Source organism: Lates calcarifer, linkage group LG24, assembly GCF_001640805.2.
Source record: "Lates calcarifer isolate ASB-BC8 linkage group LG24, TLL_Latcal_v3, whole genome shotgun sequence".
NCBI classification, from domain to species: domain Eukaryota; kingdom Metazoa; phylum Chordata; class Actinopteri; family Centropomidae; genus Lates; species Lates calcarifer.
The window spans coordinates 7,765,453-7,792,893 of NC_066856.1; the positions used below are offsets into that span (position 1 = coordinate 7,765,453).

At 39.2% G+C, this 27,441-nt stretch overlaps 2 protein-coding genes and 1 long non-coding RNA gene across 6 annotated transcripts in view; 2 read left to right on the top strand and 1 right to left on the bottom strand.

Moving 5' to 3' along the window:
• Positions 1–9,014, top strand: part of phldb2b (pleckstrin homology-like domain, family B, member 2b) — a 40,392-nt gene extending 31,378 nt beyond the window's left edge. For 2 of the 4 annotated variants that reach the window (XM_018677591.2, XM_018677596.2), the window contains 10 exons: positions 336–488; positions 642–842; positions 1,227–1,370; positions 1,597–1,696; positions 2,800–2,950; positions 4,605–4,695; positions 4,911–5,057; positions 5,599–5,818; positions 6,611–6,696; positions 6,846–9,014. In XM_018677591.2, the coding sequence (XP_018533107.1) occupies positions 336–488; positions 642–842; positions 1,227–1,370; positions 1,597–1,696; positions 2,800–2,950; positions 4,605–4,695; positions 4,911–5,057; positions 5,599–5,818; positions 6,611–6,696; positions 6,846–6,986 (1,434 nt within the window). In that variant the 3' untranslated portion in view covers positions 6,987–9,014. The remainder of the gene's footprint in view (positions 1–335; positions 489–641; positions 843–1,226; positions 1,371–1,596; positions 1,697–2,799; positions 2,951–4,604; positions 4,696–4,910; positions 5,058–5,598; positions 5,819–6,610; positions 6,697–6,845) is intronic. The other 2 variants (XM_018677594.2, XM_018677595.2) reach the window with 2 other exon arrangements.
• A 1,661-nt stretch (positions 9,015–10,675) lies between these two features.
• Positions 10,676–27,240, top strand: LOC108883999 (TLC domain-containing protein 4-B). The gene is made up of 7 exons (XM_018677590.2): positions 10,676–11,067; positions 16,107–16,276; positions 17,850–17,939; positions 18,145–18,203; positions 18,478–18,572; positions 23,091–23,164; positions 23,501–27,240. Exons 2-7 carry the CDS (start codon positions 16,116–16,118, stop codon positions 23,817–23,819), a joined length of 798 nt encoding a protein of 265 aa, XP_018533106.1. The 5' UTR covers positions 10,676–11,067; positions 16,107–16,115; the 3' UTR covers positions 23,820–27,240.
• Positions 14,453–16,229, bottom strand: LOC127139264 (uncharacterized). The gene is made up of 2 exons (XR_007809435.1): positions 16,081–16,229; positions 14,453–15,198 (listed from the first exon to the last, which is right to left on the bottom strand). It is a non-coding gene; the product is annotated as an uncharacterized LOC127139264 (long non-coding RNA).
• Positions 27,241–27,441: the final 201 nt, after the last annotated feature.

Genomic DNA, 27,441 nt, shown 5'->3' on the forward strand with positions numbered 1-27,441 from the left:
CTTGTTGTGACTGCCAGTACCTGCAATGCAGGAAGAGAAAAAAGTTACACATTTTAGGAAGCAGACTTACTTCATTAATTCTATGCACACCTTGTACTCACATATATTAATACTTAGATAGACTTAGATAATACTTAGATTGTCTTGTGCACACCACTTAATCATTGTTAACAGTACTGTGTCTAAGTAACTTGTTGCTTTGAAACTGCTAAATTTGCTGCCAAAGCCTGCATAAATCTAACGACTAATTTTCCATAACATCTTAATATGGCTGACTCGCATCATGCTATGCCTCACCCCTTCTCTCTCCCCCATTTCTCCACAATACTTTCCAGGGCTATGTCACAGTCAGTGAAATCAATGAGCTTTACTCGCAGCTTAGAGGGGACCCTAAACCCGCCCCTGCCCCTGCTCTGGCCAATGCCTCTCCTGAGTCCGAGGCAAACCCCTCCCCCGACGACGACACCCCCAAACCACCGGATGACGAGGTGTGTTAGAGGGCTTGCATGTGTAGTCTAGCACACAGACGCAGATGATGATGAGACGTGTGTATGTGTGAATACCGGTGTTATATTTCCTAATTTCCCTTCCTCTTTTGCGCTATTTCAGTTTTATGACATGTTCCTTTCTTCTTTCCAAAGCTCTATTATTCCTCCTCTCCTGCCGACTGTCACTCCTCTTCCTCCTCTTCTTCCTCTTCCCATCTAAATCCCCGCCCCCTCCCCAAAACACCCTCTGTGCATTGGCCAGAGAACATGGTGTCATATCGAGACCCCTCTCCCCTCCCTGACTCTCCCCCGCCTCCCCTTCCTGTCAAAAAACACCATCACCGACACAGGCAGGTAATGTGAATTGTAAATATGAATTAATGTGAATTATTCCTCGTGAATAAATTTGTATTTATTCACATGCTTAATCAATCTAAATGAATAGGCATATTATTTGATATGGCTTTAGGAATTTTGCTTTAAGAATTTTGTTTGCCTCAGTGGTTCTTAATACTACCACCAGATGGCACCAAATTTAGAAATTTTGCAACCCACTCATAGGGACTTTAAGTCATTACATTTGAAGAAAGTGGGACAGTAATAAATCACCCAAAATGGAACTGGATCATGGAGATTAATTTTAATTTTAATTAGTTAATTTTGATTGAGTGAATGTTAAAGATGAATAATCAATAATGAATAAACTGTGTTCTGGTGTGTGCGTGTGTGTTTGATCAGCATTTCCGTTTTCTGGAGGAGAGGAGGAGGTCGGAGAAAGAAGGTGGATCTCATCTAAGTGACACATTACCCAGGAAGAAAGCCACACCCACCACGACTCGCCACTTCATGTGTGCAACACTGGGACGCAGTTTCCCTACAAAGGTACACACACACAGACTTAGATACATAATTGACACAAATCAGTAGAAATAATTTCTTGCCATACTTTTTGGTCTATGTGAGGCTAGTTTTCTCAAATCCGACACATAATTGGATCTTTTTATCATATATTATATGAATTTACACTAAGTAGTAACATTAAAATTATATGTAACATTTATATACTACATGTATAGTAGTGTGTTTGACTCTTCTTGGTTCCTCATAGTCCCATCAGCCCCTGGTACAGAGCACAAGTTGTGGCAGCATTCTACCAAGAATTCTCTCGTTATCCAGCAAGGAAACAGAATCTCGACGCTTGCAAAAAGGTGCATGCACATACACACACACACACACACACCACAATACTTGTACAACACCCATTAGCTCACACATTCACAAACGCATTTACTTGGTGCATGTTGGTAGACGAGCAAACTCATCTCTTGGTTGTACATGAAAATATGCCTTATATGGTAACATCATCCCTGTTAGAGGTTTTGTGTGTGGGTGTGCACCTCATTGTGTTTTGCATGATAAACAAATGTGTTATCTGTTGGTGAAGATAGTGGAGGAATGCAAGTGGAGGAGGGCTGCTCCATCAAGTGATGTAGAGTATTGTGTTTGTGTGTGTGATTATTCACTGGATTCCTACATAAGCCAAAAATTATAGTCAAACAGAGACACTTAGAAGTTAATATAAGTCATCTCCCTACCACAAATGTCAACCAGCCATTTCCCATCATAAAAAAAAATCAGCTGTTCACTTGTGTATTTACTTATTTGTTGATTAGCAACAAGCATCAACCACTTTTACTCTTCTATTGACAACAGTTTAATCATCTGACTTCTACAAAACAGAGTATTGTGTGCTTTGTCTTGTAATCATGCTACTGTTTTTTCCTGATACTGGCACATATATGTGGTCCCTCAGTCCCTTTGGTCGCTTGATCTGGCTCATCAGATGGGTGGGTCTACTGCATGGGGCAGATGGTATCAGGATTTTTTTGAGTGTTTCTTCCTGTACCCAGAGGCTGAGTTAGTCTCTTTTCAAAGTATCTACACTGTAATGTTATCACCATTCTTGCTTCTAGTTCTGAGGATGTCTCCTTTTCTTTCCAGACATCTTTAGACTGTTGAAATTACAGTAGGATTCTTTCGCACATACTTGTTAGCGCTACTATTTGGACACAGGAGTTGTTACAACCTTTAAGGTGTGGATATATTTTTCACTGAATGGATAAGAGTGTGCCTCACAGTGGCGGGGCATTGTGATCCAAAATTAAAGGTGTCTGGGCAAACTGTTGCCTCAGAGGACGTGACACAAACAGGTACAACACAGATGTGCATACTTAAATAAGAAGAGTAACTAACGTTAGTTGCTGCTAAAGTTGTTGTTCGTCTCTCTGTGTGTTTGTCTTTGTGTTTCCAGGTCAGGCTGGCTCTCGAGCAGCTTCTCAGACCAACGTCTACCTCGATGCCTTTGGATACCGTGACAACCAGGCCTTTGACACAATGAGTGTGGATAGTGCCGACTCCATTGAAACCAGCATCTCTGCTTGCTCTCCTGATAACGTCTCCAGGTACGTGTGCTCATACATGTATTGCTGTGTGGAAGTAACAGAGACATAAAAAAAGTAGCACATCCAACGACTGTATATCTGATTTAAATGTAAAATGAATATGTCTATGTCAAGTATATGCTGCTAGACATAACTCTGACCAGAGACAGACAGAAAATTGAAAACACAAAAATGTCCCTTTGTGTACATAATATGAAACACTGACTCTGGAAAGGGGATGGGCGGCAACAGAGAACAGGAAAGAGTAGAAAGTGAGTTAATGTAAAAAGTGTGCGGAGAAGTTTCCCGCCTTTCATGGTCCCTTCTAGGATTTGTGTGTTATGAGTTAAGGGGAACTCTTGATTAGTGTTCTTGGGGTCAGGTTACGGAAGACAGAAAACATGGAGCTGTGTGTGTGTGTGTATGTGTGTGTGTGTTTGAGTTTGAGAGAGAGAGAGTGTGTGTGTGTGTTCACAGTCAAGCCCCTCAGGTTCAGATGAACTGTGCAAACCAGTAAGAGTGTATGGAGGTACATTTGGGGGTCCAGCCCCCCATCTGGACTAAAACCATGTGTGCTTGCTTTCCTTCTCTCCTTTTTTACAGTGGTTTCATCTGTCTTTTGTCTCCCCTTCTCTTTTTTTCTGAATGGTATGGTCTTGTTTCTGCAGATAGATTTTGCACAGACCCAAACCATTTGCAGATTGATCTCTGCATTTTAAGTTTTCCTGGAACAGGCTGCCTCTGAGGTCCTCTCTGTGACTCCATTTGGATTGTGTTGTACTGGCTTAGATTGGATTGGAGGACGTGTGCTGGAACTTGGATCAATGCTGGACTAAAAAGTAGTTTTATGATAGAACTGGATTTTTTTTTGTCATTTTGTCCATAATGCATCCCACTTTCCGGAGTTACAAATGTTGGAGCAAGATAATTAAAATACATCAAGTAATTGAATAAATAGATTTGAACTGGGCCAGTCTACAATGACTATGAGTGCAGTTCCCTCTCATCGACGGAGGTAAGACAGTTGGACGGCATGCTGATGTTCACCTCTAAGTAGTTTTTCTATAATGAAAGTGAATAATAATGAACATGTTCACTATCTGATAAAGTGTCTTAACAAACAACAGACCTAAGGTAATATTCACATCCAGAATCAAACAGGAAACTGCTGAAAGATAAAGTAATAGAGAGCAGGGAGACACTGTCTTTTCTCCGCTTGCTCAAGTCTTTTCTTCATCTTTTCATGATCTCCCTCCAAATCTTTTTTTCCCTCCTTTCTGTTACTTCAGATTAGGTCTGAGTAGAATGCAAAAAAATCATATTACACCATCAGTGACAAAGTCGCATTGACAGATATTGCAACTGTGACAAGAGTCATGATGTTGCTGGGGATTTTTGAATTTCACTTTCAGAGAGAGAGAGAGAGAGAAAAAACACGCTAATACCTTCCCTGTGATGTCAGTCAAGAATTCATGTCATGTGTAGACCACCTGCAGTCTGGGAGACCTGAAGCTAGTGCAGGCACACTGGTCTAAACTGAGGATAGAATGTGATACAGCAGAGAATCAGAGTGTTTGTTTTTCCGTGACTGTCCGCCAAGTTGTTGATTGTACAGAAAAGTTGTTTCCCCCTTTTTTCTTTTCTGATGTGTGTTGTCTGTGTTTGTGTGTTGCAGTGCCAGCACATCAAATGTGGCCAAACTTGAAGAGATGGAGCGTCTGCTGCGAGAGGCTCAGGCAGAGAAGAGCCGCCTTCTCGAACACAAGGTTAAAATCATAAATTCAGTGATTCCATCCTTTTACAGTTCAGTAATGGTAGAGATAGACCAAATATGTAAAAGCCAGTATGAGTTTGCTCACAAAATGATGTCCTTTAATATTCCTTTGTGATTAATCTCAAACCTAAAGATGCAGGAACACTATTTAACTGGTAAAATTCATCAGAAATTCCTAAATTGGCATACAATGTAATTATTCTTAAGGAGCGAGAGATGGAAATGCGAAAGCAGGCACTGGAGGAGGAGAGGAAAAGAAGGGAGGAACTGGAGAAAAGGCTACAGGAGGAGACGAGCAGGCGCCAAAAACTCATTGACCGTGAGGTGAAACTGCGAGAGAAACAAAGGGCACAGGTAAGAGAGACAAACAGGACGGGAGCATAAAGTTATGACTGGAAAGTATCAGCATTGTTTGTCCATCTGTGATTATTCTTTGGTACAACATGTGTTTTAATCACCTATAACACACATCTCAACTTGTATGACCCTTATTTCAACCAGTGAAATGTTAACTGTCTCAGTAGCAAGAAATGTGTCATGCTGTACTTTTACTCAAATTTGCAACTTGTTGTTACCTTTTTAGGGAGATGACCTTTGCTGTTTTGATAAAACATTTCATCTTGTTTCTGTAATTTGTATATTCCTTGTACACTTCCCTCTTTCTGTACGGTTTCAATCATGACCATGCTGGTGGTTCGTAGTATCAGCCTTGTCCATCATCTTTTGCCAGGGCCAACAACTGTTGGCAGTAGAAGAAAGAATCTTAGAACCATATTGTATGCATCTGCATGACATGTATGAATTATATAGACTCAAAAGAAATTCCAAATACATCATCATCATTACTGGAACCAATTCTCTCCTTTTTAATGACCCATATTACTCTTCCATCCAGTCCCGGCCATTAACGCGGTATCTGCCAGTGAGAAAGGACGACTTTGACTTGCGGGCTCACATTGAGTCAGCGGGCCACAGCGTAGACACGTGCTTCCACTTGTCCATCTCTGAAAAGACCTGTCGAGGCTACTTGGTCAAGATGGGAGGCAAAATCAAAACCTGGAAGAAACGCTGGTTTGTCTTTGACCGCAACCGACGCACACTCTCCTACTATGCAGGTAAGACAGAAGGTGCACGCACACTTGCAGCCACACATAGACACAATTATACTGCTACAGATACATAGACCACAGTGTATGTGTACAGAACATCCATGTACATAGAGGCATATACATGATTAAATGGATCAAACTGCCATTTTTTAGTGAAAACATGTTTATAGAAATGTCTGCAAATTTATTAAAAATCTGAAACTGAAATCTCTCATTTACAAATATATTCATACCTTTAATTTAGTACTTTGTAGAGGCCCCTTTGACAGCAATTACAGCCTTGAGTGTTATTCAGAGTGTCTCTGCAAGCTTTGCACACCTGGCATGTCATACCATTCATCCGGGCACATCCTCTCAAGCTCCATTAGATTGGAATTGAAGCATCCGTGCCATCTGCCAACTGCCATCTTCAGGTCTCTCCACAGATCTTCTATGGAGTTTAAGTTTAGGTTTTTGGCTGGGCCAATTGAGGACAGTCCGAGACTTGTCCCATAATACTCCAGTGTTGTCTTGGCTGTCTGCTATAGGTTGTTGTTGTGCTGAAAGGTGAAACATTGCCTCAGTCTCAGGTCACTTGTGCTCTGGAGCAGGCATTCTTTAAGGACCTTTTTTTTATCTCAGCAGAGGACTTTGTTAGTCTGACTGTCGGGTTGTTGGTCATCTCCCTGACCTATGGCCTTTTGGCCTTTTTATTCATTTAAAATTAAGCCTACAACACAATAAAGTGAAGGAGTCTAATATTTACATTACATTACATATATTTATCCATTTCATTTTTATTTGTTATATCTACTGCAGACAAGCATGAAGTCAAGCTGAAAGGAGTCATCTACTTTCAAGCTATTGAAGAAGTGTATTACGATCACTTGAAGAATGCACATAAGGTATGTGTTTGCATCCTTTGTATACCCTGTATGTTGTCAAGCCTTAAAGTATGATTTATCTGACCAGTGCATTTTGTTTCATCCTACTATACTTATGTCCTCTCCCTTCCCTTCTTTTTTCGTCCTTGTCTCCTCTTTCTCTCCTTCAGAGTCCCAACCCCTCCCTGACCTTCAGTGTTAAGACTCATGATAGGGTCTACTACATGGTTGCTCCCTCTCCAGAGGCCATGAGGATCTGGATGGATGTAATCGTCACAGGCGCTGAGGGATACACCCAGTTCATGGTGTAGTGAAGGGGTTACGGCTGTAGGAAATGCCAACATGTCATGGCTCTTTGTGCTTTTAAAGATTAAGTTTTCCATTTCTTTTTTTTTTTTTTTTTAAATCCTTGGACGTAGTGTCTGGATGGATGTTGTTGGCATCTCTGCTGAAGAATGAACGTTCAAAAAAATTTTCAACATTTTATCTGCATCATTTGGAAGATGGGCAGGGTTTACAGTTGTATGTGGAGTATTCATGTGAAACTGTGTGCAGATATAAAATAATAATTGTAACATTTTAGGCAGTCAGGTTCGGTCCAAAAGAAGTAATGAAGTTCAGGAGATCTGCAGTGGTGCTATGATATACGACAGTGCCTTGCAGTGGGCTCAGGTATATCTCAAGGATTTGCTCAAGTGTGACTAATGTTAAAAAATGTTGACCTGACTTTATGATTATATGAGCCATAACCCATTTTCTTCAAAGAAGAGCAGACTATGACTTATTGGCTCTTTTTTTAGCCAGCTAGTTTGAGTTCTGTATTATGTCCTTATCAACATCTCGTTATTAACATCAATCAGAGTTACATAACAGTGATTCAATATCTGTGTTTAGAAATGCTCATTGTCAAACAAACCTTAAATAACTTTAATCAGTCATGGAAGAACTTGTGGTAAATTTTGCGATGGGGTTTAATCAATGTTAGATCATCGTGTGTCGTAATCATTTTTATTCCATTTCATGTGTACAGAATAAGTAATGCATATTAATTTAGTAAAGGTAGTTGAGAAAATGTATTTTAAATTTAAACTTTTTTTCATCTTGATTTAATTTCATGCATCATCACTGTGGCATTCTCAGATCTTAACTGTTTGCATGGAAGTGCATGCATATGATTGTGTGAATTTTTTACACATATGTGCTGAAGAGGTGCCTGTTTTATGTGCATACTTTATGTACATACATTTACTTTGAGCTTCTTATGAAGCCCCAAGGTGCTATTCTTACTTGGTGAATGACACTAATAATCCCAGCCACATCAAATTTAAATTGGGGTATAATTATACACTTTTATGATTAACACTAATTTTTAAAATAGTTTATTGTGTCACCCCAGACTCAGAATTGAAACTTAAATAACTGTTAAATTATCATTAGCGTCAGGTGACTTTTTATTTTTCAGTATAAGGAGTTGAATAAGCAAGAGGAATAATGAATTTTAATAAGGCGCAGAGTTGTGATATTTGTACATTTTGTTTCTAAGCTGTAGTTCATTTAGTTATTACAGTTAATGATGCATTATCGACTAAAGACTCCCATATGTGCCTTTTCATTATCATATTTTGTGTGACAATATTTTGACATGCCTGTTATTTTATTATATTTTTAAGAGCTACATGTATCTATATACTAAATGCTAATTTGTCTGTGGTAAGAAAATATGCAAATGTGGAAACGTGGTCCTGAATGGTTTTATCTCGTAGGATTAAGCTGTCTTTTAAGATGACAAGCAGACTCTATGGTACACACGCCCAATTAATAGGCATTTAGTAATAAAAACAGTCTGATTATTGTGCAGCTTTGGTCCACTAGCTTTCATTGTATTGCTTTTACTACCATCAATTTAATATATTGATTAAACTGACTATTCCACATTGATCACTAAAGCTGCTTTGATATTATATATCATACTCCATACTACAACTGCAAAAAATCAGTGATGAGTGCATCATTTTGCCTCATGGCAATGCTATCTGTTTTGTTTTACTGACCAAAGTACATGTTCATGTGGTGTGATATATATGTGGTTTCTTTGCTTTGACTTCTCTTTGTTAAGTACAATAAGATCAAAATGATGTTTTTACATGACTTACTGAGCACATGGGTATTTTCCACCAACTAAAGGAGCTGTTACGATGGAGGTTCTCATGAGCTTACATTTTACTTTTTTTAAAAATATTTTTTAAAATGGTGATCTTACTATATTTATGTCAAGACCAGTGCATGTATCTTTTGTATTTCCATATGAATAATAAAAAATATATATGTTTTTCTTTTCATTTTGTCCATGTTACAAGAAGTCAGTTTCTATAAGTGCACGCTGCCTCCCTATGTCCCAAAATGAAGTATAATGTCACCTCTGCTGGGATGAAACTATGGCTTTTACAACACTGTATCAGATACAAATCTCAGGTGGTACCATGTGAGGTGGCTGTTACATCTTAACTAATGGGTCAAATGTGTAACCATCTCTTCAACACCAGATGACAGTCATCTTTATACATTAACTAACAAATAACAAGCTACTGCTGCCGCTTGTGTTACCGACCTGATATGGAAATTCATGTGTGTCATTTGTAGCAGCTACTTAAGCCCCTTCTAGTCATACTCAGTAGATTATGTTTTACCCATAATGCATTCCGATGGCAAAATAAATCAGAGAGGCCATTAAATTGGCAAGCAAGTGATATACGTTGCAGCTTTTCTCAGAGGACTTAGTACACACATGCGTTGTTCGAGCCAGCCACTCAGAACGCCAGGGATGATAATATTTATGAACACCTATAAATAACTTTGTATTTCGACAGGGTCCTATTTATATCCAGTGATTTGCTTAGAGGGCGCTGGGAATTTCAAAGGAATATTATAATCAGTTAAGATTGAAGAAGTTGCTAGTGTAACTATGGCTCTATGAATTCTGGCTGGCTGATAGGCTGATAAATGTGAAAACCTAAAAGCCTCTCTGGGATAAAGGATGATTCCGGCTACGAGGCAATTTCAGATCCATCAGATTTCCAATGCAAACACTTGCTGTCAACAGACAAGGCAAGGAGACAAGGAGGCTAAGGACAATTTTCACATCTGTTTTCACTGGTGAATTCTCTGCTGATAATGTCTGACAGAGACCAATAACAAGGGCCTGATGGAATCATATTATGTATGTATCAGTGACACCTTAAACTATTAGTCTGCACAACTGCAAATCAGGTCACAATGACGTAGGCCTAACCACATCTCTGTGCTGTAAATTAATTGGCTTTGCTCATTCAGTTTGTAGGAGATGTCATGTTATATTGCACCCACTGGTCATTTAATCTGTCATCTGTCCTGCCATAGTCATTTGTACAGACTATGGCAGGACTCTGCACTATTGCCAACATCTGGGTAAGGACATGGAATGTAACATCAGTGGCTTAATAAGACATTGGGAGTTGAAACTGCTGCAGTTCTCTAGCACCCCTCCTTGTATAGGCTGTGTCCTGATTTATTCTTTCCTTTTGTTTCTTTTTAGTTGAGTGGGTGGGCTGTGAATGTGTTAGAATCCAGCAAGAGTTTGCAGACCATGTTTGCAGCCTCTGATGTTTTGTCACCAGTTCTCACATAGTAGTCCCCCTTGTACATTTCCCTGTGGGCCACTCATTAGGCTACTAAGCATTAGATATCACAAAATGAGATTAATGTAAAGGCTTTAAAGGTTTTGTTAGGGGATGGATTTTAAACTCTTAACGGATTCACTGATATTAAGACCAGCAGGCCATGGCTGCAGTTTGCTTTACTGGCGATCTTGTTTGATTTACCCTGGATCAGTTCAACAAGCCTTGGCTATAAATAGACTCAGTGAGTGTTCTTGGGCAGACCACTGTGGTATAGTGTGCATGTGTGTTTGTGTGCGTGTGTGTGTGTATCTTTAAGAATTCAGCTGAAATTTGATCCCTACGGAGGTGGGGGGCCGGAAGGGGGGTTACCTCACACACCAACACCAACACCCCCCTGTCGTTCCCGTAATCGAGCGTCGAGCTTCACGATCCGCACCGCTGCAAGTATGCACGTTTCGTGTGGGACAGGATTCTCGGTAAACACTGCAAAGGTGGCACGGCCACGGAGCATCGGCCCCTGCACACCCCCCGCAAGTTGTTAGCGCGCGTGCGTGCGTGTGTGTGTGTGTGTGTGTGTGTGTGTGTGTATGGAGCTGGAGGCGGGCTGTCTTGTTTATCAAAAATGACTCGACATGGCTGTGGCTTTGAATCAACATACGCGGCTTTGCGAGCGACCCCTGGAAACCACAAGCAGTTGAGAGAGTGAGGCGCAAATCATCTTAATGAAAGTCATCAGGTAAGTCCGCGTGGGAGCTTTTATTTCCTCTGTTTTCACGGCTATGGCTGGTACACAGAAACACCACCAGGCCAGTGTTGTTATTCCTCAACACATTACAGCAGCTGGCCAAGCAATGCGGCGTGAATTGGCCTTGGGTACGCTGTTCTATACGGCATCCCTCGCTTTAAATAGAACGAGAATAGCCCTACGCCTTGGTTGATAACGTGTGCTTTGGGCAATCGATTCTGACCGTGCCATCATCTCTGAAATGCGAACCGGGGATGCATATAGCTAAGTTATTTTCGTGAGGCTATCAAATGCTATGTTTCCTCGTTTAAAAAAAAAAAAGAAAACGGTCCACCCGTCTTACGCAAGCGCATTTTAACCGTACGTACCAGTCGTTATAGGGGGACATATGAAGCAGGCAAAACAGTCTTCCAGGAAGTAACCTGTTCCTTTCCTGTTCAGTAGAAATATACATTACTTCCCAGAAACATTTAGACCAGGCCCATCTTTAAAAGGCGGGCCCAAATATGTCCTAATGGTTGAGACAGTAATATATAAGTCAGTTATGGAGGTACTCTGGCTTTAATTCTTTTAAATTCATTTATTCCACCTTGTTAATTGCTGGATACATGTTTGGGCTGACATATGCACACCTGCTTGTATGCTTTATGAGTACAATATGTTATAAGAGCAAAAGGGAGACTGTCTTGTAATGCTTGGCTCTTGATCAGTGGTTAGTTTCAGCCACATTTTTATTTGTCACCGTGTGTCTATCTTGAATTAGAGGCAATAAAAGCCAGCCCTGTTGCAGCTTACAGATGTGCCAGGAAGTGTGTGAGCAGGTTGCTTTCTTATATCTCAAACCCTTGTTTTGCAATTTCTTGTGACATGAGCACGGTTTCCTGTTTAGCTATCAATTAACAGTTTTTTGCGTGGGGGTTTGACTCCACAAATGTGTTTGTTTAAAGCATTAAAGCGTTTCCTTTCTGTAGCTTATCCTTAAGTCGACCTCTGTACTCATTTGCCCTTGTCAACAGCTTCCTGTATGAGACATGTATGCATGTGTGTACCTAAAACAGTTGGGCACATGGTAGCCTTAGTGAGATATCCAGATATCTCCTCAGTGGAAAATCACCTTATGGTTATTCAAAGTGTCCCTATAATAACAAAAAGTCTTTCTGCCTTGCAGCATGCAGCATTAAAGTACCAGTACTCACTACCCACTAATGCATTACAGGCAGGCAAAAGGAGAGGACTCTGTGGAATTGGCCTTTCAGTTCCCTGGTGGCTTTTTCTTGGTTACAGTGTTTTAGTGAGGCACACAGTCAGTCCTCAAGTGGTTCTTTGGCATAACGCAGGAACAAAGGCAGGTATAAAATCACCAAGGCCAGAGCTCCAGGGAGTGAGATGTTTGTTTTCTTTGTGTGTGTGCCTGTGCTAGGAGATAGTCTGTTCTATTACTTTGGAGATATAAATATGTCTTTAAAGTTAACAGATTTGGCCTCTTACCAAGGGCTGGAACAGTCAAATTAGCCAATATGCAAATAGCCCAATGCAACACTCATAAAACAGCTCAGTGATCTGGACTAGTGGCTGGTGTGGACCTCTGTCACTGACATACATTTACTGGCTACAAGCCAGCGTGTGTCGAGCTGCTAATTTTGGATCTTTGTTGTCTTATAGAGGACACTCACTTGTGATCCCAATATAGACATATAGATAGATTTTTTGGGGTTTAACAATGGCTTTAGGCCATGGTGCATGGTTTTACTGCAGACCATTTTAATCCAAGGCCTAGATTTCGGAGTGAGTTATGTATAAATAGGAAATGGATTTTCTTGAACCATCTCGTGCTGATCAGCATTTATACAGTACCCATGTCCCACTCTCATTTTCCACCACAAGGCTGGCCTCTTACAGCAAAGGCACAACATCAGTCTCACAGAAGCCCCTAAAATAGAAAAAATAGCTGAACTATTAGCCTGTAGTAGAGCTACTAGTGGAGATATATTAATTTAATATCGGTATTGTGATGTGATTATACTTGTATGTCAAGTTTTGTTGGTCAATTTGGTCACATTGCAACATGTGCTGTACAGGTTAGTAAATGATTATTAAACCAAGTACAGAGACTTGAATTACAAGAGAATGCTAGAACACTTCTTGAGTGGCGCTTGTGACAGGTCAGCATGCTGGAAAGGTCAGCCAGTTGCTGACTAGTGTGGCATGGTGGTGCCTTCAGAGACCTGTTTTACACATGACCTTGACCTGGAGATGGATCATTAAGCAGCAAGACAAGGGACAACCCTTTTACACAACAGAAGCTGATGTAAAACAGTTCTGATTTTAACATCTCTTAGACTGTAACAGTGCAAAACCTGATCAGTAGCTTAAGTTTATTAGAAGTAGTAGCCAACATGCTAATCAGAATAGCAGCTGGATCATCATCTTCACTCATACAAAGTATTCTAACATGCTTCTTGTGTCAAAGTTAGAATACATATTCATTTATTCCTGTCTTTTTACATAAGGATACATGAAGACATGGACTTATGCTTTATCTCCATGCAATTAAGGGTAGGGGCACATTGATTAACGCAGGCTATCTGGGTCTTTTGCCATGCAAGCACGACATGGCTGTTGGGATGGCAGTATCTGTCTGTCTGTCTGCTGGTTGGTCTACCACTTTGGTCCAGACTGAAATATCTCAACATCTTCAAGATGGATTGGCACAAAATTTTGCACAGACATTCATTATTTGCAGATAATGTATCCCATTGTCTTTGGCAATACCCCTGACTCTCCTCATAGCACCACCATGAAGTTGATTTTTATGGTTTTCAGTAAAATGTTTAAACTGGTGCATAGATTGCAATAAAATTAGTGACAAATATTCACATCTCCCTTAGGGAGAGTTGTAATCACTTTGATGATCTTTTCTTTTCATCTAGGGCCTAGTCTAGCCGTGTAGTTCGTCTAACTGGTTGGTTTATGACCTAATGCAGTCAAATCAGAGATTCCTATCAGCCTCAGCTGTACTTATGTATTTTGTATAACATGGTAACACCCCAGCTACTTCACTCACAGTGTCTGAAAGACCACCAGGTCTGCTGCACATTTACCAATCATCCACAAGTGCATTGTAGGAGTACGTTAGCCCCGACACCAAGACTTGCACTGAGCCTTTTTACGGCCAAGAAAAATAACAACACTGAGATCATTATCAAACATGGGGGGAAAAAAACAGGAGACAGAAGGAAAAGCCCAAATGCAGACAGCCAGATCACATGATCAGCATCTTCAGTAAGAAGTTAAGTAATATTATTGTTTCAGGCATTGGATCATTAACTGATTGATTAGTTATGCAAACCTTTTTATAGGTAAATCTGAGTTTGAATACATTTGTAACAATATATTTATTTTAAGTATATTGAATTGGTGATATGTATTTGTGGAGGAGATATTAACACACTTGTACATTTTTTAGTTTATGTGAATCCAAAAAATCCGTTGAGGTCACGTTTAATTACAGCGTAGACAAAATCACTTTATTAGATGTTTTTTTTCCACACTTAGTTTTAAGGAGATCGACTGCCACATGTTTTAAAACCACCCTCCAGTCTTCTTCACAGTCAGTTACTGTGATACTGACTGTCTGTGCAATGCATGAAAAAACAATTAAAGTGTCCTACATCTGATTTTTGCTTGTTGCTTCTGATGATCTATATCTATATGAACTTGGTTAGAGCACAATGATTCATTACTAAAGTGAAACTGATTTACCTTTTCATGCAACAGTGATAAGTTGTGTAATATTATTTCATAACATACCATAACAAAGTGAGAGGTCAAAGAACATGATCGACTGTGTTTGAAACTGCTTTTGAAACCTACAAACACTTGAGCCCTCGCCTCCAGACATGTCCTGCTTTTTCTGTGTGTTGAGGTGATTATTCATGATGTGAGTCGCTGACAGTGACTCAGTGACATTCACAGCCGCTCCAACTGTAGCTCTCAGAACAGTTGGGTTATGTGTTGCGTGCAGTCTTGACAGGCTGTATCTGGTGGCTTTTCAGTGCAGTACGCAGTCCTTTCCACTACATCAGGTCATCTGTAGCCACTGCTACGGTTTTGTCACAGCTACTGCAGAATTAAATGACAAAAATTCTGTTATGAAATCTTAAACTAATTCATGAATTCAAGTGGACACAAGTGCAGAAATAGTGCTGGTCTTGTGGATACTGGTAGAGAGGAATTTGTTATAATGCAAAAAATGGTATCGTAACTGTGATTATTATGGCAATATTAGTTATTCATTGACTCTTTACACTTATCAGAATGGTCTATATATACAGTATACATATACAGACAGATGATAGGGAAAAAGCAACATAAAGTGGGTTAGTAAGGTGTTGGTTCACCATGTGCTGCCATGATGGTGGTGGTTGTTGAGAGATCTAACACTTTGGTCCAAAATCTCCCATAGGTGCTCAACTGGATTGAAATCTCATGACTGCCAAGGCCATAGCATATAATTTACATAGATGACTAACATTTGTGTGTGTGTTTTAAGCAAAGCAAATAAAGCAAAGTCCAGGATGGGTACACTGAAGCACATTTTTATGTTGCAGTTCACTTGGTCATTGTCAAAAATTCTCAATGTAATATTTTTTCCGTCAGTTTGTCAGTGTTTGGTAGAGGCTCTGAGGGCTTAAAGAAGCTGATGGAATGTGGAAGAGTTGATGACTAATTATTGTCAAACTATGTTTGGTAGCTGGTCATTTCACACTCTTTTTCTTTGAGGTTTGATCTATTTTTTCTGTTAAAAACCAGTGGCAGCTCTCCTACAGGCACTGAGTTAAAAATTGAACTCTTTTTTTTGTTTTTTTTCCTGTTACATTGTACTTGTTGTCACCAAATGCACCAGCTTTGGTTTGGCTGTATGTGTCTACTAATGATTTTTGTTGGATAGCTTTGGAAAGTTTTCAGAATGTTAACTTTCCATGTCTTCTTTCTAACCTTTACCTGCTTTTCTGTCCCTCCTCCCACAGAGGGGTTGGATGGCCATGGACCCATTCAGCCAGCTTATCCTCACCATCTCGGTGACCAGCTTCCTCACCTTCCAGTGGCTCTTCCACAAAGTCAGCCCCTGGATGTCCATGCGCATCAGTCCCGGCTTCCTTGGCCTCAGTGACAAACAGAAGGTGGAATGGAACTCAAGGTGACCCGATATGAACTTAGGATTGTGATGAGTCTGATTATTCACATGCTTTGTATGGCAGGGGAGTGTGAGCTCAGTTCCGATGTTGACTGGAGGGGATTTGTTTCAGCTGGTCCAAAGATAAGCACTGACAGTCAACCCACATATTTCCTGTGACACAAGTATCTGACTCACTAGTAGGATGCATTGTGTTTTGCAATGTTTGCTCTACATGGCACTGCTTCAAGGTGCTAGCAGCATAGTGGAAACTCAATGGAATGGTGTTTCAGTGTCTTTTCAGCCTTTTCGGTCTTTTGCTGTGCATTTTGACAATTGAACATCATCATTTGAACATTTCATAGGCCTATATACCTATCTACCTGTTGCTGAGTGACATAAGAAAATCTTGCTCAATTTTTACAGATTGTAAAGTACAGAATAGGATCTTATACAATTAAAATTCTTCATACAAAACTGTTTCTTTTAAATTTCTGTGCTTTCAAAGAAACAATATTGGTTTCAGATTTCATTTTAAATTCAAGCTCATCTGGTGATCTAACTGCTTATGTTTCATGTGCTAATGGATTCCACTGTGGGCTTGTATTAAGCAGCATTACCACATCCCCCAGACTAGAGCAGTAATTTAATAAGGAAAGTGCATATGATGTAAAATAAAGTATAATCTTCCTCTTGACAGTCAGATTCATACGTTCTTGTTGCATTTAATCAATAGTACTTTTATCTTCACAGTTCATCAGTCAAGATAAACAAACAATAGGAGTGCAACCACATCTCATCTGTTATCACATTGCTGTTTTATCTGCTGATTTGTTATGGGAACATTGCAGATGCTGACTAGAACAGCTAGTTTGGAATGGAGAGATGGAGTGTGTGTGTGTGTGTGTGTGTGTGTGTGTGTGTGTGTGTGTGTGTGTGTGTGTGTGTGTGTGTGTGTGTGTGTCTGGGGTGAGACAGACAGGCTGCTGTGATCTTAAAGCACCATGAGATCAATGAAAACTGTACTACTGTCGACTGAAGGACAGTGGATGTCCAGGGTGGTTGAGTGCTTGGATGGCACAAGTCTGGTCCAACTTGCATGAATCATTCATTTTCATCTTTTCACATATTCAGCTTATTTCTCATGAGAGCACTTGTGAAATTGAAATGGTCAGATGGTTTATGACTGAATGAAAATGAATGATTCTTATAAGTGAATACAGGCTATGGGGATAAAACAGTCTTACAGTGTGTATGCATGTCATTCTGTCTTACTGACTGATTGCTGAGAACCGTTGGACTGTCTCACTGCTTGAATGATTGACTGGGGCTGTGTGCCGCTCTGCCTGACCTTTCAGCAGTGTTTAATCTCTTAGTCTAATTGGTCTGAATCTGTGTGCAGCCCTGACAGGGAATCAGTTGATTCGTTGTGAGCACTAAAAATTCAGTGCGAAACCACAAAGCAGCTCCGAGGCACTTTACATGAATAAAGATAAATATGTACAATTCCTTTGACAGGCTTATTGAACAGAAAATCTCTGATGTGTGTCAGAAAGGAGTAGATCCTCAGCTGTTTGTGTTTTGCTTTTTATTTCAGGACAGTGTCAACATTTCATGCACTGTTGGTGGGAATCTTCTGTCTTTACATCCTACTCTTTGATGATGCTGTCAACGAAGATCCAGTCTGGTGAGGGTTTGGCTGTGAATCGCTTGTTGTCAATCTTTACTTTCCATGCTTCATACTACAACCGTAGGCATGGCAGCTCTGTCAGTCTTGTCCTGTCCACATGTTCAAGTGTGTGCATAGGGGTGTAGGTATACAAAGAGTTGGAGGAGGACTTTAAAATTTAACCACTCAAAACCCAGTCAAACCAAATGTGTATTTCCAATAGGGGAGATCCTACACTGGTGAAGACTAATGTTGCCATCACAACAGGCTACCTCATATCTGGTAAGAGAAACGTACTGTATATCCAGGTAATGTCAGTAAAAGTAAGACCCAAAGAACATGCACGTAATTGTTAATGAGATGCAATAAACTTGATGCTTAGATGATTCCTTTGAGTTTGGGCTGTACTGTGTGTGTCAGCTGCTGAGCAGAAATAAAATTACAGAGACATAGACAATTTTGTTGTATGTATTTTGTGTCAGTTGAATGTAATTTAAATGTTTTGATTGCACCAATGACATGTTATCTCTCTTTTCCTTGTACTTCTGTTTTCCAGATCTGCTGCTAATATTTTACTATTGGAAGGCGATAGGTGACAAGTTTTTTGTAGTTCACCATCTGGCAGCGTTGTATGCTTACTACTATGTACTGGTGAGTGCCCTATTGTCCAATAGCAGAACGTGCAGGCAAGATGGGAAGGAGACAACCAAAGGTGAACAGCCGTGTCCTGTTAAGCTGGGTGTTTTAACTAATTTAGCCATTATTCAGTGTCCCTGGCTGTCCTAACACAGACATGCTGCTCATATAAGTTAGTTAAGGGGAACGTAGGCAGAATCTGTCCAAAGAATGTATCTAAAACTGTGCAAACACCTCAGAAAAGGAAACCGTATGAATGATTAAAATCCACTTCTGAGTGTGTTCCAGCACGGGTCACTGTTTGCCTTTTAACATTAGGATGCGTAAGTATTAAGATATTTGTTGCTTCTTTTTGTGGTTAAATGGTGTTGTGAGGACTGCAATAACAACATTAAAAATCGTACATTTCAAGTTAGTTTGACTTTTTTTTTTAGAGCCGAATTGTAAAAGACCTCTTACCAAAGGACATGATGGTTGACCATTATAACACACCAGATCAGCTGTTTGGTCGTTAAGCTGCATTAGTGTCATTCTGTAACATTTTAGCGAAATCAACTATGGGTGTTGACATTAGTCTGATAATAATTTCACAATCCGTCTGAAGTACTGATTAGTGACTCATTGGTTATTCCAGCACCGTTAGTATACAGTTGGCTGTTATCCAGATATGGAGATTGGTAAGTGTACTCAGCATTTATGGGCAGTGCTGTTCACTCTTGGTTCGGTCTGAAACCCTCTAGGTCGCCAGGATCTGTCGTATAATTATAGAAATGAATGACTATGGTATTTTTTGCATGGAATGCTCAATAATGGTACTGGCTGATGACCCCCCCCCCCCCCCCTTCCTTCCCCCTCACCTTGCCCTGACAGTTTCTGTGCTTTCTGTTTGTTTTACTGACCCCCTTTAATGTTGTGTGAATCTGACGCAAGCTGAGCTTTTCTGAGCTTAGCTCAGCTGAATGCTGAACTGTAACCACTGTGTGCATGCTGGCAGTTCTGAAGCGTTCTACACAGACAGGGTTCCTTTCTTTTTACTGTGCATGCCAACAAATAGTATTTAACACTCTTAATTACTTACCTGCCTATCTACAGTACCTTCAGCCTGTCTGTTTTTGTGCCAGAGCCTAGTTCTTCCTCCTCTCTCTCTTCCTTACACTCCTTCTGAGACTCCCTGATGAGGGAAAACTGACAAAGCTACTCAAATAATGTCATCCACATGACCCCAGATGATAAAGTGCATTACCAAATAGCCAAGTCCTTTTTCTAATACCATGGTGAATGTATTCTGTCAGGTGTACCCGATGGAAATACTGTTGTTAACTTTCTTAAGTTAGTCTTTTCCTTTATTCCAATTTTATTTTAGTTGAGCAAACTTGCAGAGAATGTTTGTTCCCCTACAATAAATTCTCTCTTTTCCATATTGAAAAATGTACAAGGACATACAGTGTGCATTGCTCTGCTTCTTAGACCCTATACCTCAACTGCTCTTGGAAAAAAAATACATGCCTTTACATTGCCCCATAGTAGTATGCTTTTGGTTTTACGCTGCCATTGGCACATTATTATAAAATCTAGGTAAGTTTAGTGTAAACCCTGCAGTCCAGATTTTCATGTTACCTCTTTTAACATTCCAGTCATTGGCTGGATTTACAGATTTCTTCTTTAATGTGACACATATTTGTTTTTGTCACTCTTCATTGCATTGTTAATGACATTACCCTTAGACATTTCCGTGTCTAAACAGTAATAATAAAACGGTGTCACATGCTGTACAAAATGCAGATTTATTGCTGGCTGTAAATCCAGCCTTTCATTTGGAGAAACAGAACAAGCACCTGTATCTAAAACAGTTAGGTAAATGAGATGAAGTAGGCCATACTGTTACTGGACACTCATGACTGTTTCCTCAGACTAGATCTGAAATTCATGTGGGATAACAGAATGAATGCTCCGCATTATTCAAGTGTGATAGAAAAGAAAAAAAAAACATATTGCGAGTCACATTGGCATTTTCATTTTATTTAGTTTTGCACTTAGTCAAATTTGTCATATGTTGTCTTAGTGTTATTAGTTAATGTGTTGAGTGTTTTTATGTGGAAGCGTACATGTCAAATACAGAAAAAAAATTCTACCTACTCAATATACATATTAATCCCTGAGGCATACAGCCAAATTAAGGCCTAATTAAATCTACTTAGAGTTAGTAAACATGTATTAAAAAAATACAAACCAAATTGATTCCATGACCTGGTTGCTATGTATTGATTATTGATTAATCAGCTACTTATGTCTTGGTCAAAACCGTGTTCAAGTCATTTTGTGATTTTTATTATTTTTTTAATAGCAGTATAATATGTCTTTTGTGTCTGTTTTAACAATTAAGTAAAGCTTAATATATGGAAACATACTGTGTAAATATTAGGTGCATGCTTTCTTCTCAGTGTTGTAGGTGTTGCTTCTTATTTGCTTCCAGTTGTGGTGGATCTTTCTTTGTTTTGTTTTTTTATTTTCTTCTAATGTATCTGTCTGTCTGTCTCTGTGTCCTCCGCTGAATTTAACATAAATAGCCCCTCTTCAAACCCTACATGCAAAAACTACCAACAAAACGTTTGGTTGTGTCATCCCCGTTCATGCAAAAACTACCAAAAGGGTTGTGTATCATTTAGAAACCCAGAGCAGGTCTTGATCTAGATGGGGACTTCTTTATTCCTGTCTTGTCTGCTGTTATTGCTGTTGTGTTGCACTGAGCAGATATGATGCCCAGTCACAGTATGGACTTACCAGTTCCTAGAGGTACTAGCATGCTCATGCTAAGTGGAAAGTTCACATATGGTAGATGCAGATGTACCCTGTTTTTTTATCATATAGTAAGTATGTTTCAATGACCAGCTCTTGTTTCAGCCCTGACGGTAAGTCTACTTTTACATGCTCTGTAAAACAGACCACAAGCCAAGTAATCTTGAGTTCTATGTTTTGCAGGTGTTTTATTCAAACTAAATATTGTGATTTTTATCCTAAATTAGAGTTTGATTTGTTTGTGTGGTCTAGAATTAGACACAAAATTCAGTTTCAGAACACCTGAGTAAAACTCAATCTATCTGCAGTTCAAATTATGATACAAATAACAGAACTTATTAATGAACTGTTTCAGTCAGAATTCAAACTTATTTGGCTAATGGCACAATGTTAACGTGATCATTATAGTCCTGTGCTTGATGTTCAAAAGTTACATTCGATATAGAAAGGTATGCCAGGTTAGCAGTGTTTAAGATCAGGTCTCCTGAAAGCATCATGCTTTTAAGATCATCATTCATTTCATCATTCTACTTAGCAGCAGCTGAAAATTGTACTGTTGTATAAAACAGAATGGAAATAAAGTCGCATAAGTTAATATTATAGTAGAATCATTTATAGCAGCGCCTCATAGCAGCTTCCTGTCCAGTTCATAAACAGTTTATGTATGTTTGAGTCAGATTTCATTACATTCGTCTTTAGCATTTAGAATTAATCTTTGAGCTCAGGTACAAGGTGGGTAAAACCTGCTGCAGGTGGCTTCATACCTAAACAATGTACAATTCAGACCCTGATCTTCTAAACAGTGACATGTTTGGCATTTAAACATTACTTTATACTCTGCATGGCTTTTGATTGCTCCTTCAAATAGTGGCTGGCTGAATGAATGTATGTATAGTTGTACAGTATATGTACCAAAGCCTGTGCTATGTTGACAGTTGCTCAACACCTTTTTCATGTTGAAATGTTAAATTGCCTTGCTGTATGTTCTTTACAGGATATTCCTCTGCTCTTAGCATTAGCAGTAGTGCCTAATTTTATTTGGGCATTTTTGTACCTTTAAAGGGTAGATGACGATGATGATGATGATGACAAGCTTTTTGCTAATTTTCTGTGGATATTTAAACATCTAAAATGAGACAGAACCCTTTAATGGCTCCCCACAGCCGAGGCCAGTGTTGGTTGATCAGTCTGTCTACCCATTAGTTTTACCTATGATTACTGGCCTGACTGATATTATTTTTTACATCACCAGTTCTTTGTGCCCCTCTCATAGTGTGGGATGAGTTTCTGCTCACAGTAAATGAAGACAATGAATCATTATGAAGGGAAATTAGAGACGAGAGTCTAATTTTGGCCTGCAAAACTTGAAGGAATAATTATGTGCCCTGATGCAGAAGAGTCTTTTGTTAGATCTGCCAAATAGGACTAAATTTGGTGGGGGCATCATCTAATTTAAGACCTGAATTCCCTATATTGTAAAAGTATTTCTTAATTTTTGGAACTGCAAAGTAAAATGTGAAATATATATATTATGTCCTGAAATGTTTTGGAATTTTAGATATACCTCAATTTTCTGTCAAGATCTCTGCTGTCAAAGGAAATGTAAATAATGTTTGTGTAACCCTGAGGAGCAGATGGTACATCAGCTTCATGCTGCTGATCCAAATCACTCAGTGTCTTGTTTTTGTCTCTTTCATTTTTTTCTGTTGTCTTCCTGTTCTTGCCTTGTTCTTCCAGGGCCAAGGAATGTTGCCTTATTTTGCTAACTTCCGTCTGCTCGCTGAGTTTTCTACACCATGTGTGAACCAGCGGTATGTACATGCTTACTAATGAGTCTTAAAATTCAGGGCTGGAGCTCAGTTTACAACGTTTCTGGGGATTATATGTCAGAAGGTGCATTAATCGTTAGGAATTTTAATTATATGTAAGAAATCCACTGCTGGTTGCATGTTCTTTTGTTCAGCTGGTCGTTTGAGTCCTTTTTAAACCATTTATCTGGAGAAAGCTGTGGTCATACCTAACATACCTTTAACAGTCATGCAACAGTTTTTTGTAAAATATCAAGTTACTCGTGATTGTCAGTCCTTTTCATATTTCTATCTTTATCCTGCTAGTCACCGTCTTCTTAACTATGTGTTGTTTTTCAGCTGGTTCTTTGAGGTTCTAGGTTATCCCAAGTCCTCGCGGCCCAACATGGCAAATGGCGTTGCCATGGCAGTAGTCTTTTTCATGGTCCGCATTGCCGTCATGCCGCTCTACTATGGTCGTATGTATGCAGTCTATGGCACTGAGGCCTTCTACCTCGTGCCGTGGGGCGGCCGCGTAGCTTGGATCTGCTCCAGTATCTGTTTGGACATCATGAACATTATGTGGATGCATAAGATCGCCCGCGGCTGCTACAAGGTGTTGCGCTCGGCTCACCGGAGCAAAGCCAGCACACCTCAGGAGAATGGGAAAACGGATTAAGGGAATCAGGGTGTCAGCGATGAGGAAGCGACACAGTAGAGACAAAATGACGTCACTCTCAGTGCAGCAGTGAGCAGTGGTGTGGACCCTTGTATGTCAAGCTGCTCCAGTAGTAGCACACCTGGGACTTGTGACATTTCAGGGCCGAATGTAGGAAGATGAGGAAAATTTTTCAGAAGCGGGCACAGTCACTGAGATGTACTGATGGACCATTTAACTGGCCATCCCTAAGCCATGAAATGACGTCTTAGCAATACTCTGTGTGCATGGTCAATTATTTTTTTCTCTTGAACAATTTACCACAAAAGAGGTCGTCCTGGGACAGCGGACTGTTAGCCCAGTCACAAATTGTCAAAAAGTTTACCATTCTTTACACACTTATTGCTCAACAAAAGACTTAGATATGAAGCAAAGATTTGAGGGAACCACAAAAACATTTAGTGATTCCACAATAACGGTCAGTGCCATAAAATCATTGTGAGGGAAAACAGTCAAGCATCTTTTTTTTTTCCCTCATTCTTGAAATAAATTTACAGGGACTTGATTCAGATGCAGTCGGGTCACAGAAACTCTTAAGAGTAAGTATGAATAAATCAGTTGATCACTTCATCCGCTGTCTGCCAATTAGAAGCTTCGTTTAAAAAGCCAGCCTTTAAGAAATTTATTGGAATATCATTATTCTTGGTTGCTATTACATTTGAATGGTTCATTTAAATAATGAAGGGTTATCAGTACACTGTGTAATGTGTAGTCTGTTTCTTTGGCCTTGCAGGGATTGAGGCAAATGTGTTTTTTTAAAAAGACAAATAGCTATAAAGGACAGTGGTGTACAGGGTACATCAATACAGGCGTGCTAAAAAGGGAAACTGAATGTCAATTCTGTGTTTTTACTCTGACATTAAGAGTGATTTTTCTAGAGAAAGAAATACCAAGGCCACAGTTAATATCGGATTTGTAAATCCACATCATTTAACGTGTGTACAACTTTTCACAGAATGCAAACAAAAGAATTTCACATCACATAAACAAAAATATGTAGTTGACACTATTTCGTGGGAGTCTGCGTTATATTTATTTCACATTGTGCTTTGCATGTAAAGTGGTGAAATTGACCTGGAGTTCTCATTGGGAATTAGTGTCATAGACAAACCTGAAAACAATTAAATACAAGAGAGTGACTTCTTTGATATATTCCATTTATACTGAGAGGATTGATGGGAGATGTTAGCGGGATTCTGACACTCACACTTTTTCCATGATCAAGTGTTCTGCAGTTTATGTAATATTCACTTTTTCTATTTATGATATCTTTTAGGCACAAACTGTTAATTTTATCCCCTGGGCAACATTTTGCCAACAAGCTGCATGCTGCTATGTATGTTTTCCATTAAGGAAATGATGAGTATAACCCGGAAAATTCTGTTCAGGATCCAGTAATTTGTTTCCTCAGATTTTAGTTGTGTGTAGACAGTGTTTTGAACGGTAAAGGTTTATGTTAAAAAATATTTTGTAATTGTTTTGAGAGCATTGTAATAATAATAGCTTCTGCTTCATGTTGTATATGATTTACATACAAGGATGGTGTTTTGGCTTCAGTGGGTATGAGCATATGGAAAAGTTGTGAAGATCGTGAAGATTGATGTTATTGTTTTCTTAACTGTCATTCTACTGACCATTACACGACACTGAACACAGAACAATTCAGCTCAAAAGTATTTAAGACAAATGTATCATTTGTTCAATTTAAAGCCGCAATTCATCAATGATTTATGAGACGTACTTGAATTTTCATTGTAAATGTATCTTTTTATGAGCTGTACATCAAAAGCTGTCAAATGTTTGTGAAACAGAAACAGGGATCGCTAGTTTTTAAAGTACGCCTTGCTATGTTCAGCATTTGATTTTGTTGCCTTTTTCAAATGATTTATGATTGCACAGTGATTTTGTTATGCCCAACTCCTCACAACACTGTGATTTACTTGCGTGTTTTCCATGTCTGACGCTCGTCTAATGTGATTGTTTTTGCCTTTGTAATAGATCAGTTTCAGGCTGGTTGTTTTAGTGCTTTTGCTTTTGTTACAGTTTTTAAAATTCAAAGAAAAAAATAAGATGTATGTATATGTGCCAGTGCTTGAGCCATTAACTACTCCATGGTGAAAACTTATGGTGTTGTTATAGGATAATGTCGGTTTCTTTTTCTTCCACGAGGATTTTCATACAACAATGCCAACTTGCAACCATGATTCCATGGTTCAGATCAGTTCTGTTCACAGTGCATGCTGTGCCTCGTTGCAGTAGTAATGATGATGCTCAGTTTAGTTTGACCATGGTAGACATTCTCTCAGTTATGCCATTGAGCCAGTGTGTTTGGAAAAGAATGGACTTGACAACTGATTATGGGTATATGTCATCTACATTGTAAGTGGATATCACTGTCACATCTTAGAAAGTAGTCGGGATGTGATGTCTGTCAATAATTCACTGGAATTAATTGGAAATCATTCTAGGGTTTCAGGATAGCAGCAGACTACCACTTCTGGTAGAATCAGGGGTGACTCTGTATGCAAGGTCATGCATGGTCAATACAGTCTTCTTCATGCACCCTCTATAACTGCATGTGCTATTGCATGGGGATTGCACTGTAAGCAAAATAGCATATACATCTTCGAGACAAATTTTGTTCCTTGTTTTCTCTTCCTTAGTACATGTACATAATGTTTAATTAAACGTTATTCTTGTACTGTGCCACATTATGTAATCCACAGATGATGATAATGATGTGACGAGAACATCATGAAGCAGATATTTACTATAATATCCAGCACAGAAGTAATCAGTAAGGGAATACTTGAATACTAATCAGCACAGTTTATAACAACTTGGGCAGTGCAAATAAACATTAATACTATGAGCATCTTGCGTCCTATGCCTACCATTGTCTTTAATTTATTAAGTAAACATAAAGCAGATGTCATGGTAGCAGAGCGTGGTGCTGCTGTCAGCTAGGCTGGTGTTGGTGTTTCTGTTCTGAATGTTGTACGGAGGAGAGACGTGAGGAGGTGGAGTGTTTAGTGACATTCTATGAATGTGTTGGAGATGGAGAAAATATGTCATTTGCATTTTCATTTGTTCATTACAATAAATACCAAATTAACTGATATGATGTATCAGGCATGAAAAAGGTTTTCTTGGCACATTTGAGTACATAATTAATGAGCCCTTAATGTGTCAATTTTATTATTCTGCCAAGAAAATGATCAAAGTCATGACTGGGTGGGACATGTTAACATAAGAGCCTAATTAAGTCTTAGACACTTTTATTTCAAGACATTGTCATCTTGTTTTTGCTCACGTGATACCATTTGCTTTGAAGAAAGCAATATATAGAAACATTTCACTGTCAATAAATATTTAGAGTGAATTTTGTCATGTTCTTACTGACTTTTTCCTGGCAACCATTATGGTTCTTATTTTGATGAATCATATTTCAAACTTGACACCACCAAAGCACCTCTAAATATTCCAATACCATTAATGCCATCCATTTTAAAATCTATATTGCAAACTTTATTTTTCAAAAAGCTTTGAAAAATAAACTTTGCATTGGCCAGAAAATGTCTTT